The 17273-nt window shown below is 41.6% G+C and overlaps 1 protein-coding gene across 1 annotated transcript; it reads right to left on the reverse strand.

The window, feature by feature from the left end:
* Nucleotides 1-1283: 1283 nt before the first annotated feature.
* Nucleotides 1284-16522, reverse strand: gapdhs (glyceraldehyde-3-phosphate dehydrogenase, spermatogenic). The gene is made up of 11 exons (XM_049583528.1): nucleotides 16430-16522; nucleotides 7257-7312; nucleotides 5756-5852; nucleotides 5216-5322; nucleotides 4327-4417; nucleotides 4111-4229; nucleotides 3882-3963; nucleotides 2608-2759; nucleotides 2336-2498; nucleotides 1919-2016; nucleotides 1284-1776 (listed from the first exon to the last, which is right to left on the reverse strand). Exons 2-11 carry the CDS (start codon nucleotides 7283-7285, stop codon nucleotides 1707-1709), a joined length of 1008 nt encoding a protein of 335 aa, XP_049439485.1. The 5' UTR covers nucleotides 7286-7312; nucleotides 16430-16522; the 3' UTR covers nucleotides 1284-1706.
* Between the last annotated feature and the right edge of the window lie 751 nt (nucleotides 16523-17273).

The following is a 17273-nucleotide window of genomic DNA, read 5'->3' on the forward strand; positions in this document are numbered from 1 at the left end:
ACGTCTTAAAGTGGAACTACGCCCATTTTCAAAATGTATACATGTTACTACTAAGATCTAAAACAGTCCAAAAATCTTAGTGAACATTAACAGCTCCCTCCCAAATCCAAAAACTAGAATGCTAAAACTCAAATTTGTGATGTCATAGGGTATAAAGTGAAGGAGCTGCTCATTAGACAATGCATTGGGAAAGATGTTATAGATGACACTGAAAGCACCCAGGGGAATGCTCTGAGTACATGGGTTAATTTTTTGGAAGTTTTTTCTTGTCATGTCTGAAACTACATATGAACATGGATCCAACATATCACTGTCAAAGATTAATCACAGCCTATTTAATATACAGCACACAACACTGATGATAGGCTTACCCATGAATCCATGACAAATGAGACCATGATGCATTAATTAATGAATCTGTGAAGAATTATAATTTTAATAGCTTAGTATTGTATGCACCATATAATGGTTTATGTCTACATGGCACTTTAGGCCGAACCTACACATTGATGTAGATCGAGTTAAATATGCAACCTTAATTTTATACTATGTATGTAGTAGGGGGTCCCTGCTTCATCTATCTTTCAGCTTGGGGCACCTTGGCCTGAAAAACATTGAAGACCCCTGTTATATAACATTTATGTTAACATCATTTTTACATGTCTTCACAATAATGATCTTTCTCCCTTGACAGGCGAGGAAAATGGGGAATGGGGAAAATAGGGACTAGGTAAATGATTAAGCATGTACAAATACCAAAAAAACCCCCAAAACTAAGGAATTTTAAAGTTTCTTCTCTTCCCTCATCAAATAAGGGAGCAGGGCGAGGTAGAGTGCATGGCCCATCAGAGGAGAGTTAAGTCTGCACAGACATCTCTCCTTGGCTCTGCCCTCCCTCTGCTCCATACTATTTTACCTACCTATGCTCTTTCCTACTTATCTATCCATCTAACATTAACTTTTTGGCTCCCACTTGGAAACTATCACTCCCACTCATTGTCTCAAGTATGTGCATCAGGGGTTTTAACATCTAGTCCCAAATTAAACTATAATAAATTAAGTTTTAATTTGTTTCATGATATGAGCAGCAGTAATAAAAAAAGCCTTTTTTTCAACCAAGGCTTTATAGTTCCTGTGCTCCAAGTTAATTGTTTCACTAACAATATTACTGATGCATTTAGTTATATTTTGATTGGTCTGATAACCTTTTTCTACCTTTTGTCCATTTCGAGGCTCCACAGGAAACAGTACACAGAAAAATGACAATAAAACAAGACAACAGCTTAAGGTTTTTTAAGTTTTATTTCTTGGTCTCATTACTCTTAAGCGGAGTTACAGTAGCTCTGCCTCTCAGCTTCCTCCGTCCACTGGTGATTAAGCCTTTAAAACACACCAACAACGAGATGGATACAGTAGTTACCATAGCACTGAGCCGTAAGGACACATCTAAAGTGGCAGTGGGAGGTGGAGAGGGGGCACACGGACACAAATACTGTCACCGATCGTCTCATTAAAGGAAAATAAAACAGATAAACTCAGAACACTCAAACACACTGTTGCTGCTGCCTACGTATACTGTAGTAGAGCTAAGGGCTGTGATGCTATGACTTGGCTATGGGTGGGGCCTGTGTGTAAAAGAGAAGGGCGGGTGAGGGATAATGGTTGGGGTGGTCCCTTTCCTGACTTCCTTTTTGGACAGGAAGTGTCTACTCCTTGGAGTACATGTACAGCAGCAGGTCAGCGACACGGTGGCTGTAGCCAAACTCATTATCATACCTGGAGAGAGACAGAGTGGAAAGAAGAGAAGAAATTAATTGCTTGGCTTTGAAAAAGTTAAACTGTTTATTCATTTTCCTCTTTAAATGAACACTAACTCCCTGTTTCACATATGAGACTGACCAAGACATTGAAAACTAACCAGGAAATGAGTTTGACAAAGTTGTCGTTGAGGGAGATGCCGGCACCAGCGTCGAAGATGGAGGAGTGAGTGTCACCAATGAAGTCGGAGGACACCACCTGCAAAACACAAACCCCACTACAAGTCAGATTCAAGTCATTATTAACTGGAAAAAACAACCTCATTCATAATCACAAAGGGCATATCTCTGAGTGTCCATTTACATCATTCAATTAAATGAATCACAATCCAGTAAAGATAGGAATAAATGTTCATCTTAATCCAGGCACCCAAATTAAATGGACAAAAGCACATAACCTATCCTGAACCTCTTTACCACACCTCACTCTACTTCCACTAACTTAAAGCTTTAGTTCTTACATTATCACTAGCCCTGTATTTGCTTCACAGTACATGTGAAATAACACTGAGTGTTACCTGATCCTCGGTGTAACCCAACACTCCCTTCATGGGCCCATGTGCGGCCTTCTTGCAGGCTTCCTTAATGTCAGCATAAGATGCAGGCTTGGACAGACGGCATGTCAGGTCCACCACTGACACATCAGCAACTGGCACCCTGAATGCCATGCCTGTCAGCTTACTATAGAGAGAAGAAAAAAGAAGAAAAAGTTAGTTTTTATTAACCTGCTTGCAAAATTACAAAAGGTGCAGCTGATTATCAGGCTGACAGCAAGTGTGTTTGTCCTTACCCGTTGAGCTCAGGGATGACTTTGCCCACTGCCTTGGCGGCACCGGTGGAGGCTGGAATGATGTTTGTGTGGGCACAGCGGCCATCACGCCAGGCCTTGGCGCTGGGGCCATCCACTGTCTTTTGGGTGGCTGTGTATGCATGGACTGTAGTCTACAAAGTGGAGAGTATATTACATGAAACATCAGTAACTCTAGTATACATCTAAAGGGATACTCCACTGATTTTCAACCAGCTTTCTATCATTACAATGTGCATAGTATGTGTAAATAAACTGTGGTAAACTTCGTTCCATCATGTCTCAACGTCAATCTGCCAGATGACAGATTTCGCATCATCCTGCATATTTTCCTTGGCTCTAGGGCTGTTGCTCAAATTACAGAATGTACTTCTGCATTAGGACACGAAGAGTGAAAAAGCAGATCGAGAGACAGAGAGAGACCTCAAACTGGGACTAAGCTCAGATCAAACAGTAAAACTAGGCTGTGCTGATAAAAAATGAACCGATATTCTGTTTCTGCGTTGCCTATTTCTCGCCTAAAATGTTTGCTGAAACATAGTTTAGAGAGTTTGTGAACAGGAGGTGGGCTCCATACTGTTTCCTGTATTGTGCAAACATAGGCTGAATAAAAGTGATATCAAACAGTAAAAGTAGGCAGTGCTGCAGTACCAGTTTCACTTAAAGTACAACTGTAATAAAAAACTGTTTGTTACCAGCTGGCCACCATGTTGTTTTTGGATGAGAAACTTGCATTATGTCACCCACCACCACAGGACTGTTTATTGTCATTACAAGTTTTCTACTACTTAAGCAAAAGCAAATGCCACAGCCTTTTTTTCTGTTTTCTCTGGTCATGTAACACCAATTTCAACAGTATTTTTGCCTTTCTACTGCATAGACAGCCAAACATCTTTCTTTCCAGCAGTGAAATACTTCTTTAAGGCTGCAAATACAGTAACATTGATGAAAAAGGCCTCCTCACAACAATGGCTGAAAATCTCAGTATGGACCTTTTTCACAGCAGACATTTTGACTTGTGTCAGTAGAAAAAGCACAGGTGAAATTGATAACATTAAGGATGGCTGAGTTCCATTCAGTGTCCCAGTAAGCTAGTAACATTTAGCCAACATGGACAATACCAGGGTTTCCCCTAAGTGGAACACAGCTGTCATTAGTGTCATTGAACACACCTGTGTTGCTCCTACTCTGAGGTGTCAACATGTCTGCCGTGAAAAAGGTCCATTACATTTGGACACAGATTTACTGTGACTTACCATGAGAGCCTCCTCAATGCCAAAGTTATCATGGATGACTTTGGCCAGGGGGGCCAGGCAGTTGGTGGTGCAGGAGGCATTGCTATGAAAAGAACAACAGGCATGCTCATTAACTACTACAGTCACTTCTCTTGACATATGTAATGACATTGCTCCACATAAAGGAACATGCTTGTTAAAATTAATAATGTACAGTGTGAACGTATGTTCAAGACCAAGGGGGTGTTACCTGACAATGTTCATGGAGGAAGGGTCGTATTTGTCCTCGTTAACTCCCATGACAAACATTGGAGCATCAGGTGAAGGGGCAGACACAACCACGCGCTTAGCTCCACCCTGGAGGTGAGACTGTAATTGGACAGGAGAGAAAAAGGGCACAATTTAGAAACTGGACCATCTGGCAGCCTGTATAATTGTTTCTGTATATGTGCATGCGTGTACATACAGAGGCCTTCTCCACAGTGAGGAAGACTCCAGTGGACTCGACAACGTACTCGGCTCCAGCATTGCTCCAGGGGATCTCTGCTGGCTTCATACTAGAGTGAGATAAAGAACAGAGTCAGTCTAAGATGAAATTATTATAACTACCATTTAGTAATGTTAAACTTGGGGTTGACAAAAGACAAGGAACACAAGAATACTACAGAAGAAAAGAGATAATGAGCAAGTTACATATGGTGAGAGAGAAGTGAGGGTTAATCTTGTTAGAACAGTACATCCTGTGCTTTCTAAAATTGTCTGCAGAGCCTCTTTGGATAACATCATGCATGTAATGAAACATATATATAATTTTTCAATGAACACCTTGGTATGTAGAGGTTAAGAGTCTGCCAAAAAAGCAGATGGTGCTGTAAAAACCAAATACTCAAGGAGAGGCACCTCAATAATTTACACTCAGTGCTCAGAGTGGAACAGGAATGTCTCTTCTCTAACCCTCCTTTTTGTTGGTGTTGTCTTTTGCAGAGGGGAGGTGCCATTAACTCAAAGGACTAAAACAACAGCCTGTACAGTCAGTGGAGGGTTAGCTGTATGAGTGAGGCCCCAGTCAACAGAAAGCCTCATTCCACTGCCTGGAATTCACTCAGGAAACCAAAACGTCTGTAATAATTCAAACTGAACACTGAGGTGGCTGCATCTATTACAGAGATCTCTCTGATACAATAAAAATTGTACATAAGTGGCACGTGAGTAAATATTTCATTCATTATAAATCGGTTGGCCGGATTTTGGCCTCACTTAAGCTTGTTGCCACCAGTTTACATCAACAGCAACTCATTGATATTTGATACCTTCACAGCAAATGCTACTCACAACTAAACATCAGCTTCACTTACCACTGGTAGACAGAGATGGCATTGCCATCAACCATGAACTTGCCATTTTCACTGGAGACCTCACCATGGTAACGGCCATGGGTGGAGTCATACTTGAACATGTAGATCTAGGAGACAGGAGGAAAATAATGAGGTTATAAGGACAAGGATGGGAGAGACACACTCTAAGTTATTACTATCACACTATAGTATCTTATTTCATATACTTGACAGTTTCTGTTTCCTTTTTTGAATTTGGAGAGTTACTGGTAGTGTTTAGGTTTGTAATCTTGATAGAGAATTAAAACCAAATGACAAACAAGCTATTGAGAACGCAACACGTTCAGCTCAGGTATTGATCATGTAGAAACTATGGGTCAGTTTTTTTGTTTGTTGCTTTGTGAACCAGATTCTTTCAACAACATACTGCAGTTTAAATCTTGTTTTTCTATCCAACATTTTAAGAAGGTAATTATGATGTAAATCTCATACAGTAGTCCACTGTAATATAAATAAATGTTTATTATTTGTAAGCAAGTATGTGCATGTAAGTTTTCTCACCATGTAATCCAAGTCAATGAAAGGGTCATTGATGGCCACAACCTTGATGCCTTTCTGAAGGCAAGCCCTCAGGACCAGACGGCCAATACGACCGAAACTGCAGAGTGAGGGGGGAGAGAGATTATTAATAATAGCTATTTTGGGAAAATGGTGGGAAACTTTCTCAGGATGTCGGACCACTCGTGGGAGCTCACATGAATCCTCTAACAAAGCCACAATCTGTGATGTCATTAGAGTCCAACAAAACTTCCAGTAGTTTACCTGCTACAGAGAAGCCCTGCACATTAATGCCAATCAACAGAAATCGTGAGTTCTTGCACTCCTGCAGCTGTACTGCTGAAGCTTTGATTAATGTCAGATAAACACTTTTCACTGTTAGTTCACAATAAAAGCTTTTCTATGACCAACAGCTTGAAAGCTTTTATTGTGAATCAGGAAGAGAATCCATACTCATGGGACATTTTTGTTGTCAGGTCATTTTGACATATCATTATTACGTGTGCAAAGCCCGATCAAAATTGGCCTGTAACAGTTGATGGTTTGGCCTCTAGAATTGCTGTTTGCAGCTTTTTTGAAAACCGCTCATCCTCATCAACGTCACATTTAACACTGTGCTTCAATACACCTGCTCTGACATTGCTGCATCCCCAAGCAATGCTAGAGTATACACATCATATGCTAACAGCCAGATATTTGGGATCAGGCTATTTCCAGGAAAATAATCCTTTATTTTGAAAGTTACATCCCTAAAGCTTAAAATTATGAATTTACTACAGTAACCATCTCCATTCTATCTTTCCTCATCTGTTCTTGAATGTACTGAAGCAAGCAGTGGAGAGTGAGCCATTTATTGATGAAACAGTTAATAAATGTTCCCTCTCAATACACAACACAGTTTGTACATAACACACAACTAATAAATATGTCCCATAGCTCTCTAGGGCTTGAACTGGACACTGTAGTTCCCTTGGGTCCTCAGCAATACATGTGTCAAGTGTGAAGTTTGTTTGGGTGAGCGGTTGTTGAGAAAATTGAAGGACTGACATACAGACAGAGACTCCTTCCATTTTAGTTAAAGAAGAAACAGAAGAAGACCATGTAGCCACAGTGAAGAGCTGCATGTGACAAGGCAAATTTCAAACCACCAGCATGTGATCAAAGTACAGTTTTTACTGTACAATTATTATTTGATAAAGTCCATTTGTGCTGTTCTACATAATATTCATACATGGTACCACAAGGGCACACTGTCATATCAAAATTTGGCATACTAAATTAAGGGTGAATTTTATTAAAATTATTTGAAATGTATTTCACTCTGACAGCTAATGCATTTTGCCCTTTTCTTTAAGACCGTCAACTTGTAAAAAATGGTGAACTGCCATCCCAAAAATGTGCTTCATCAACATCCTAACCTCATCATATAATCTATATAACTGAACCATCCTGTACATATAATTTGTGTGTGTGTGTGTGTGTGTGTGTGTGTTTTCAAACTCACCCATTGATTCCAACACAGAGCTCTGACATGGTTGCTGCTTGGGGGGGATTGGGTTACTAGGGAGAAATAAAAGAAACAGAGAAACCAATGACATTAGAAAATAACAGCAACAAAATGATACAAGTAACATGAAAATGCATCCAATCTCATTTAGCTAGCTGGATACATGCTCAGTCTGATGACCAAAAATCACTGGGGCTTAACGATGTGCCAACAAATGCCCTCTTTTCTTTTACACAGAGTTTAAACATTTGAAGTATACGCGAGTGCTTGGTAGTGAGATAAACTGTTGTCCTGGCAGCAGGGGGTAGCTTTAATAATCAGGTTAGTTAAGTTGTTGGCAACACACAATGAGTGTGTGTGTTACATTGTTGTAACATGACCATGCATAATCCACTATTTTATTGTGAACACTCTCTTGTTCAGGCTCCACAAACCGTTAGGAAAAAAATATCTATTCCATGTGCTATTTTAAAGCCTGCAATTTGCACTTCACACTGCCACCATCTGTGCTCTTCTATCTGCCCTGTATGTCTTCTCCACTGCCTTGTCCTCCCCATCTTTTTGTGTAAACACACAGAGTAAAGTGTAGTAATGTGCTAGTAGTAATGTGCTGTCTTCATGTAGCTTCATACATTTGAAAATGCTATAATAACATGCAGTAGTTGTAGCCTTACAGTGCAATAGACAGGCAGTGTGACACATTAGCATTAAAGGGTGAAAACACACCCAGGTGATATAGTACACTGGTGTGCACTTGAGCTGAAGCACCAGAACACCAAACTGCAGCTGCGCAGGGGTGTGATTCTGTTTGTTGTCAGTGACAGAAAAATACAGGCAGTCAAATGGCATGTTTTATGTGCATCTGCTGCAGGAGTAGGGAGGTGCATCATGCTGGGCTATGTTTAGAAAACAACTGGGATAAGGAGGGAGGGAGAAAGCGGTTGGTACGCAACAAATAGAGACTTGTCTGCCAAGGGAACAAAGAGAAAGCCTGGCCTTGATTCAACTATGTGACCTCCTTTTCTTCCTGCTTTCCTCCTCCTTCTCATACTGCCCGTTTCTCCTCTCCACACCTCCTCTGTCCTCGCCTGCTACTTTTCCAGCTTTCATCTTTTCTACCTACTGCATCCCCTCTCCTTTCCTTCCTTCGTGTCATTCATCTTCTGACTCCACCTCCTTCCTCTCTTTCACTGTCCTTGATCTGTCTGTGCAAGAAGGGATACGCACTTTGATATTATATTTAGCTCCAAATCTATTCCAAAGTCATGTGACTTGCCTTTTGGCAAAGAAAACTGCCTAAAACTGCATTATAGATTTTGTATGTGGACTAGTAGGTTAATTTAGGCATAAAAAGGGAGCTGATTCTTCAGTTTATCATTATATTTTAGCACTAACTGCCTGATTTGAGGAGTGTTTCAATATCTAAAAATCTTAATTACTTCATGGACTCATTTAGGATTTGTTACAGTTCTACATGTAACATGTACCCAAACATTTACTCATGCAGATGAGCAGGCAGCTCAGTTGCACTGACCAGGTACTAGCCTGACCAGCAGCTAATGTGTGTGAGTAAGAGAGACAGGCGCAGGTCAAGTAAGGAAGGGCAACCCAGATTGTCCTTGAAACTGGTTGGTTGTCATTTTAGACTACTGTAATCTCCTAATCTGTTGTGTGTGTGAGTGTATGTGTGTGTGTTTCTGTGAGTGTATGTGTGTGTGTCCCAGTGGGGAGCATGTAGGACAGGCTGTCGATCTGGTGAAATGCATTGTGGGAGCACTTTAAATAGACAAAAGGGGCAACCAGATTAGGATAAATCGTCTCTCTCATTCTAACAATGGTCGATAATTACTGACCATTTTAACCTGGATTTATTCACTTGTTATTGAGCACAATCAGATGCTTTGTCTCACTGGAACTGTAAGCCTGATGCCAGTCAAAATGAATGTATTGTGAACAGTCAATTTTCCAACAGGGTCACACTTCTCTGGGGCATTTTTGTGTGTGCCTTTTGTAGCACCTTCCTTTCAGGGTATAGAGCAGCCATTTTGTGTTCTGCTGCTAGCATCCATTATACAAGGTCACCAAAGGAGAGAAAGAGGTAGAGAGAAAGGAGAGAGAGGGTGCCTACAGTATGACCAAGTTGTTCTCACATTTCTATTCCTCTCCTTTATACTTGGTTTCCACCATTACCTATTGTGCATTCACAAACTCTGCAGTCACCCTCTCTCTTTCCTCTCTTTTGAACTCTCCTTCCCCCTGTTGCCTGTGCACTTTCACTCTTTGTCTCACTTGCTGGCTTTCTCTCTCTCTATGCTAACCTCTCCTTTTTCTCTAAACAGCGCAGTTGCCCTTGGTTTTCCAAAAGAAAATGGCTGCTCTATAAACAAATGATACTACTGTTTGAATGAATTGAGTGGGCTCTTCTGCTTCACTAAAGCAGGTGGAAAGTTTGACTCAGACACAGGGTTGTGGCTCCAAATGTAGAGAATTTAACAACTTGACTACTTGACTGTGCATCAAAAATGATTTTTAGCTGAGTCAGCAGCTCAACAGCTCCCTCTGTTGGTTGGTCAGTCCACAAAAATTTCCCCACCCTTTGGCGGCCACAGTTTTTTCATCAAGGCTCATTTATCCTCCCTTTACTTACGAAAAATAGATATGTCCGTTTCAATCCTTGTAAACGTCAGTGCCCTCATAGTTCCATGTGTCCTTTATGATAGTATAGCTATAGCCGATAGATGGCACTCGAGGGCAGAGTCAAAAATTTCAGACAACAAGAAACAAGGCTACAGCGGAGGAGGCCATAACATTGTACCTTTACCGAGGCAGCATTGTAGATGGTGGTGGTCTGTGAGGTCACTAAATACATCACGATGTATGGAAGGAGTATTCTTTTCACTATATTGTGGATTTGTGTCATTATGTCATTTTTTAAAATGTCTTCGTGGTGTCCTACGGTCTTGTCTCGTTTGAACTATACTACACTGCCTTCACGATCTCTGGTGATACTGCTCTGTTTAATCCATATCCGCAAGCTTTCACTGCCTGCACAGTACGAACTTGCTGACACCCCCCCCGTCCGTCCGTTACTGTTGCTTAGCAACAGTGTGGGGCTTTGGCCAATCAAAGAAAGAAGAGGGAGAGGTCACACTGAGCAGCCAAGACAAAACCCTGCTCAATGCAGCTTTTATGAATGAATAAAAGGAACCAAAACCTGGTGCTGCAACATCATACTCTACTTCAGTATCACTGTTTAGTTTACAAATTAGTGCTTGATAAGTCTCAGGCAGTCGTGAGATATGCAAAATATGTTGTAATACAATTTGTAATCTTTGATAGCAACCTTTACAACCACTCTGCTCAAAATGGTTAAAATATGGTTCAATCAAAATATAATAGGATTTCTATGTCGAGCATTAACATTATAATTTTTATGTGTGGTATGTTTTCTGATGCATACTATATAGCCAACAGCTCTTTCTACTTCTCTACCACATCGTCCCACCTCTTTTGACTGAAGGCCAATCAGCCCTGATCTGGTATTCAGCACACAGTCTGTGGCAGAGCTCACACAGACATGTCTCAGCTCATAGAGGGAGTATTGAGTGGAGCAGAGCAAAGTGGGTACACGTTGTTCACTGCAGTTTGCAATCTGCTGACACTCATTAAATGTAGGAAGAAGGGGCAGACAGACAGCCAGATGTATACAGTGGTAGTAAAGTTACTTCCTCACAATTTTGGTCAAAACTGTTTTGCAGTGCAGCCACCTCCTCTTCTGATTGGCGGGCCAGTCAACAGCCAATTTTTTCTATCTCACCGTTCACCCCCCCCCCCCATCCCCCCCACCCCCCATCATCACCTCCTCTGTCTTACCTCCCTGATCCATAAATTGCACATCTCCTTTATCACCAACCTGAGATCAGACCAAACCTGGGACTCAGTCTCTTGACAAGGGGTGGTGCACCCATCTCCTCCTCTGATTGGTTAGATAAAGCGAGGAACCAGCCAACCAGAGGAGCTTTACTTGTGTTCAATCCTAATTAATGAGGAGTACACCCGGCAACTCACTTGTATACTCTACCTATTTTTCATCCATCCTAATATTTCGTCTCATTCAATCTGTTTGGCTTATTCAGCTTCACCGTCCACCTGCTCTCATCTATCTGCTACATCTCTCTTTTCCCTTTAAATCCTCCCCTGGTTCACTCTTAACTGTCTCTTCCCCACTTTTTGGGCTTCATGAATATCCAACCTCCCCTCCTCTTTGCCTCACCACCCAAACTAATCATTAAAATTCAACCCGCTACCTCCTTCTCCCTGTCCTCGCAAATCTTTGTCAGTCTGATCCTCCTCATTTAGCACAGCCTGACCCTCCCTCTGAGCTGCGACCCATTTTCCTCACACAAACATGAAGTTTAACCACGGGGGGTGCAGGACAGGGTCGCCATGCCAGCGCGTATGCGTGTGCCCTGCAGGGCCCACTGCGGGAAAGATGACTCATAACTAGTCGACCAGAAAAGCACAAAGAAATCTGGCTGCATCAGGTGGTAAAATCTTAAAATTGAGACAAAATCTGCTGGGCGAATGAAAGAGGTAGGAGAGGAAAGAGTGTGACAGGGTATGTCACTTCTGCCAATACCTTCTCTGTTGTCAAGCACCAACACTTTGCCAAACAAACACTGATTCCTCTTTTCCCTGTAATATGTCAACAGTCTTAGACGAGCAGTGAGACATTGTGTGGACTCCAGTCTCACCCTTATATGGACCTGAGTTTTGAGGAGCACAGACAGATCACCGTACACCTTTCCCTTCACATAACTGAGTCAAGGCCAGGCCTTTCTTTTTTCATAATAGCAGGATACAGACTAAATAAAATATTCATACAGTTATCCATGGTGATGCTGTGAGTGATGACCATTAATATGTTGTCGAGTCACTGTTTTCTAAAGCTGTTACAGTTTAAGAGTAAAACTGCCACTGTGAGTCAATGAACTCACTGACTCCGTTCTCGCTTTTCCTGCCCACTACGCCACTCCCCCTGCCTTCCTCCTTCGTCCGCCCTTCTTTCAGTGTATCTTGCCTATTCAGACCGTCCTCCAGCTTTTTATTCCTCTGTCACACCCTCTTTCCCTCCGGTGTTTTTCCACTGCAGCAGGCTGATTGGCTAAAGGCCAGACAAACTATCCAATTAGGTAATGTTCTCTCTCCTTGCACGCCTCTCATTGAAACATATAAATCATATACATTCGTGACTGAACCATAAATGCCAGTTATGCACCCTTACATACACGCACAAGTGGCGTCAAACTTTATGTATTCAACTTCAGCAACTTCTCTTTTGCATATCTTTTCTTTTGTCTCCTCTTTAACAGTATACCTGCTTCCTTCCTTTTAATAGTTTCATCACTGAGACAATGTCACTTTGCTGCCGTAAACTAGTCAGTTAAGTGTCCAACGCCATTACATCACCTGTCAGATACATGTACACACAACACCGCAGGCTGTGTGTCCTACTCAGCAGGCATGATCTCCTGCTGACAGGGACAAACGCATAGGAGGTTCACTGTTTCTATGAGACAATTCACCAGAGGCAAATTAACATGATAAGCATAAACTGAATTTATAGTAGTTTGATGATTTAATAACTTTATATATTCATGATAAGAATAGATAAAGCTGATAAGAGAGAGGTTTTATGAATGTAGTAACTTACTACTGCAGTTCAACCAGGACTTGTCCATGCACACAAACACGTGTGCACACACAAGAACAAACATACACCACCCATTATGAATTATTAAAAGGTGTGCTCTATCAAACCGCAGAAGAGTTAATAGGAAAGAGACATGTGACTACTCTGCAGAGGTAATGCTGGACCACACTCACACACACACACACACACACACACACACACTTCCCTCTGTCCACTGTATGAGCTTATGTCAGCAAGCAGATGACAGATATCCTTCCTAAGACTTCCACCCTGTCATCTGCCTCTTGTCTCTCAAAGTAATGGACAGTAATACAGTTTAATGCTGTGCTTGCAGAGCTAGCATGATATAAGAAATGTAGCAAACATCTGCACCTTTGAATAACCGTATAAAAAAACTTGGCCAAACTGCTTTGTAGTACAAGTAAGGGCATTTTATGTCCCAGTTGTGTCTGTCCTTCCCTATTTTAGGTTTTATTTCCCTTAAATTGGTGACAGTTTGGTGCAGAATGCTGAGTCACTCTGGAGTTCCTTCTCTCTCTCTCTCACTCACACACACACACACACACACACACACACATCCTGGACAGGATGGCTGGTTGATAAGTCAGCTGCAGAGCATAATGGGGAGGGACACTCATTCAAACCTCGATCTAGAAACAGCCACACTACCTTGAAGTGGAAAACTTGTGTTAAGAAAGAAAGTACAAGTCATAACCAACTCAAGAGGAACGAATGACTGTATGTAAATTAGTCTCATAACAAAATGTACTTTTGGGCGTGACGTATTTACTAACTGCAGAAACCCAGGCAGCCTGCCCTGACATGTGTAACAGAGAAAAGAGGAAAGTTTTCTGGCCTGACTAACATGAGTAGCACGCAGACACTAATCTACAAGAAAAATAAGCATATATACTTCTAATGGCAAGCACTTGAAAACCTAGTCCACCTCTTTGACTAGTGTCATAGAGACATCACAAGTAGCATGTGTGGGTTGTTCATATCTCTTTAATAACATGGCTGTAGTCCTTGGTAAGCTATAATTACATGTCCTGTGTATTGCTTGTATGTTTTAGCTGACATCTTCAGATATACAGCTGACACCCTATTCTGCAACACCTGCAAAAGCATAATGACTGTCAGTTGTGCATGATATGACAAGCTACTAACTTCTGAACCTTATATGCAAGGATTAACTAATAAATAATAATAATATTACTCAGAGCAGGCACATCTTCGGCCAGTACTATCCTGTCACGATGTATTTGTGAAACATTTTATTACTGCAAATGTATTGATGAAACTAGTAGATTAATTTCATTTGAAGTTCTTGTTAGTGCCATTTTAATATATTCACTAGGCAGGATCTTGGACAAGAAATGCCTACTCTAAATAAAATTATACGTGTGCTTTGAAAGGCAGTTTCAGAAATCAATTTAGAGGGAGACTATAATCATAAATCATGTTAATTAAAAATACTGCAAAGCTATTATCTGCTGATGCATGGCAAATGTAATTTTGTTCCTAAACTATTATCATAGAGCCTGAAGCTTGGCAACACAGACAGCCTAAATACTTAACATTTCTCAGGCAGGATCGGGCCTGTTATTATTGACCTTCACTCATCCAGGGAGTCTGAGCTAGGAGATGTGGCTCCCCATCCATAAATCCATAAGCACAGTAAGAATAACCTTATTCAAACTAATAAGGAGTTTGAGAATATGGGTTAGCAGCTGGTCAGCATCACAACAGAAGCACTGGGCCTACTTTGACCTTCCTCAGCTGGAGTAATGACCTTGAAGAGTGAGACAAGGCCAGACATGGCTGCATCTGCATGTACCACACCTACATGAGCTGAATGGGGCTAATGTTAAGCAAACATTAGGATTGTCAATAGTATGTTCTGTATTACTGCTTTGATAAATAAAACTAAATACTTAATGAGTTCATAAACATTAGTATTGTCTATTTTTGCACAGGTGGACTGTGTAGCTTTGACATAATTACTCTTATATAACATCATTCTCCTGTTAGTGTCCCCCTAATTTCCCCCATTAAACAAGCTTGACTGATTCCACTATTCAGTTTTTTAATTAGACCGTCGTTGCACCAGTACACTGTGTGTATGATAAAGCAGCCTTATAATTTGGAAATTAACTTGAGCTTTGTCTATTGTTAATTTCCAAAGCACAGGCCTCTTTGCAAACCGCATCAACAGGTCTGTCGAGTCTGAAGTCAAACTGCGGCAGAATCATGCGACATTACACACTGTCTCTGTGCCCTTCAGAGTCATCACAGGAAGGCTTTCAGCACGCCTCTCTCATCTTTCGACATGAAATAAAACCAAGGTTATTCGTTTGACCCGTTTCGGTTCTTGCATCACTAAGACCTCTGCTTCCTGTCATTGCGAGAGTACAATTCATCTCTGAAATCTAATGACGCAACGACGACAGACTTCATCGTGAGGACAAGGAGGAGCACGTAGCTTCACCTCCATTCACATGCACTCATTCACCTCGTGCATCATTACAGCTCTGTACAATATTTTAGCGCGACTATTACAGTAAAATTACATCTTTTGCTAAACCCCATTTTAATCCCGGCTACATGTCTACCTATATAGGTTATTGTTCTGCTGTGATAAATATATATTTTTTGTATTAGGTTAACGTTACGTAACATGGAGTCTAATCCACTTCCGCAAAGATGCAGCAATGGGAGCTGCCAATGTCACGTTACCCGCTACAATTTAGCCTCAGATGAATGAATTATACATTATGAATGCTTTATAACTCAGTTATACAGATTTTCTTTACAACAAGGCTAAATCATTCAAATGCTTCGGGATGCTTATAGCTTCATTGGATTTTTCATATGATGCAACGAAACGACTCAAGTACACAGCATTACACAACGGACAGCCTCTCCCCAGACTGCAAGGCCACGACTGCATCCCCTCCCACCCTCGCTTTTCTCTTCCTGTACCATTACAGCGTGCATCCTGCGAAAGAGGCTGTTTTACAGACCCCTATGCTATATGAACTTTGAGCTAACCTTATTCTTCTCCTCATCCTCGTGCCTGTGTCTCGTGCGCTAACTTAACGGCTGCGTGGCTGATTAAATTAAAGATGGTAATTAGACGAAATTCAAGGCTACAAGGTCGCTTCCGCACTTCATCTTCGACTTTTAGCAGCAACAGTCTGGGGGAAATTCACGACGAATTTACCGTTATATGTTAAATTTCTCATTTAAAACTGCGTCAGCTTACTGCATTAGTATCTTAACCAAGGTGATGTACTGTAGTGCACCGACACATAAGCTAACATTTGAAACTAGTGACGTCTGAATCCTGTCAAATACTTTCAACGTCTTCAGTTTAGTATAGTCTGAACAAATGTGTATCAGCTCGTCGTCGCAAGGGCCTCTACACACTGTAGGGTGAGTCGGTGTTGCAGCTTACCTCTCGGCTGATGCTTCTTGAGTCTGTGTGCGCAGTTCACAGTGCCGCCTTCCGCTTTTATACAAGACACGTGCCTCGGGGAGCCTGGTCGCCCTGGCGACGTGACGTCACGTCATCTCTTGCTGCTGGGCTCCATTTGGAACGAGGGACTAGTCACGGGCTCTTAATGGCTGCTATAGTAACTAGATGAAACGCTGGTCTGGTTAACATCCTTTTCACACATCTTATTCATATGATAAAGCCGAGGGTTGTGTCGATGATGGAAGATGATATTTAGTAGAGAGAAAAGACAGATGAGACATCAAAGGGACAGAGACACTGGCAGGGTGCCAACGTGGAAGCGATGGGGGGAATGATGAAGCATTTTGTCTCATTCCCACCATGTGTAGAGCTGGTCACGTGCATATGATGGACAACTGGGGAAGCATATACATGGACACCATTTCTTTGTAATGGGCAGAGACAGGAAACGAGCAGCTGGAGGTCACAATAGTGAAAAAAAAACCCACACAGTATTAGTGCAATTGGTTGGCTGGTCTCCTTGCATGTGGCAGGGCCTTGTTAGACTGTTGGTCTATACAGGCACATGTTTTATAACCAGGCATCCACTGTGCATTGATCTGTGAAGGACTGTAGACTGGACCGCCTATGGATGCTGTGTGTGTGTGTCAGTGTACCTATGGATGGATGCAGCACTGTTATGTAAGAGGTCATGAAACTAACATGTCACGCTGCCATGGAGAGATGCTATCCTGCCACTAAACAGGCTTGATTTATTGTAGGCTATGTTTGCATGTAGCACAATATAAAGTAGATGAAAAACGATTTAAAAAAAGAAGTGTAT

The sequence above is a fragment of the Epinephelus fuscoguttatus genome, linkage group LG8 (genome assembly GCF_011397635.1).
Source record: "Epinephelus fuscoguttatus linkage group LG8, E.fuscoguttatus.final_Chr_v1".
Classification (NCBI taxonomy): Eukaryota; Metazoa; Chordata; class Actinopteri; order Perciformes; family Serranidae; genus Epinephelus; species Epinephelus fuscoguttatus.

What these genes read in the sequence shown, in the direction of transcription:
- gapdhs (XM_049583528.1), bottom strand. Translation starts at nt 7,285, where the DNA reads ATGTCAGAGCTCTGTGTTGGAATCAATGG. An exon ending in TCCTCCATGAACATTGTCAG is followed by an intron (nt 3,964 to 4,110) that starts GTAACACCCCCT and finishes TTCTTTTCATAG; the next exon opens with CAATGCCTCCTGCACCACCA. An exon ending in TTTGTCAAACTCATTTCCTG is followed by an intron (nt 1,777 to 1,918) that starts GTTAGTTTTCAA and finishes GTCTCTCTCCAG; the next exon opens with GTATGATAATGAGTTTGGCT.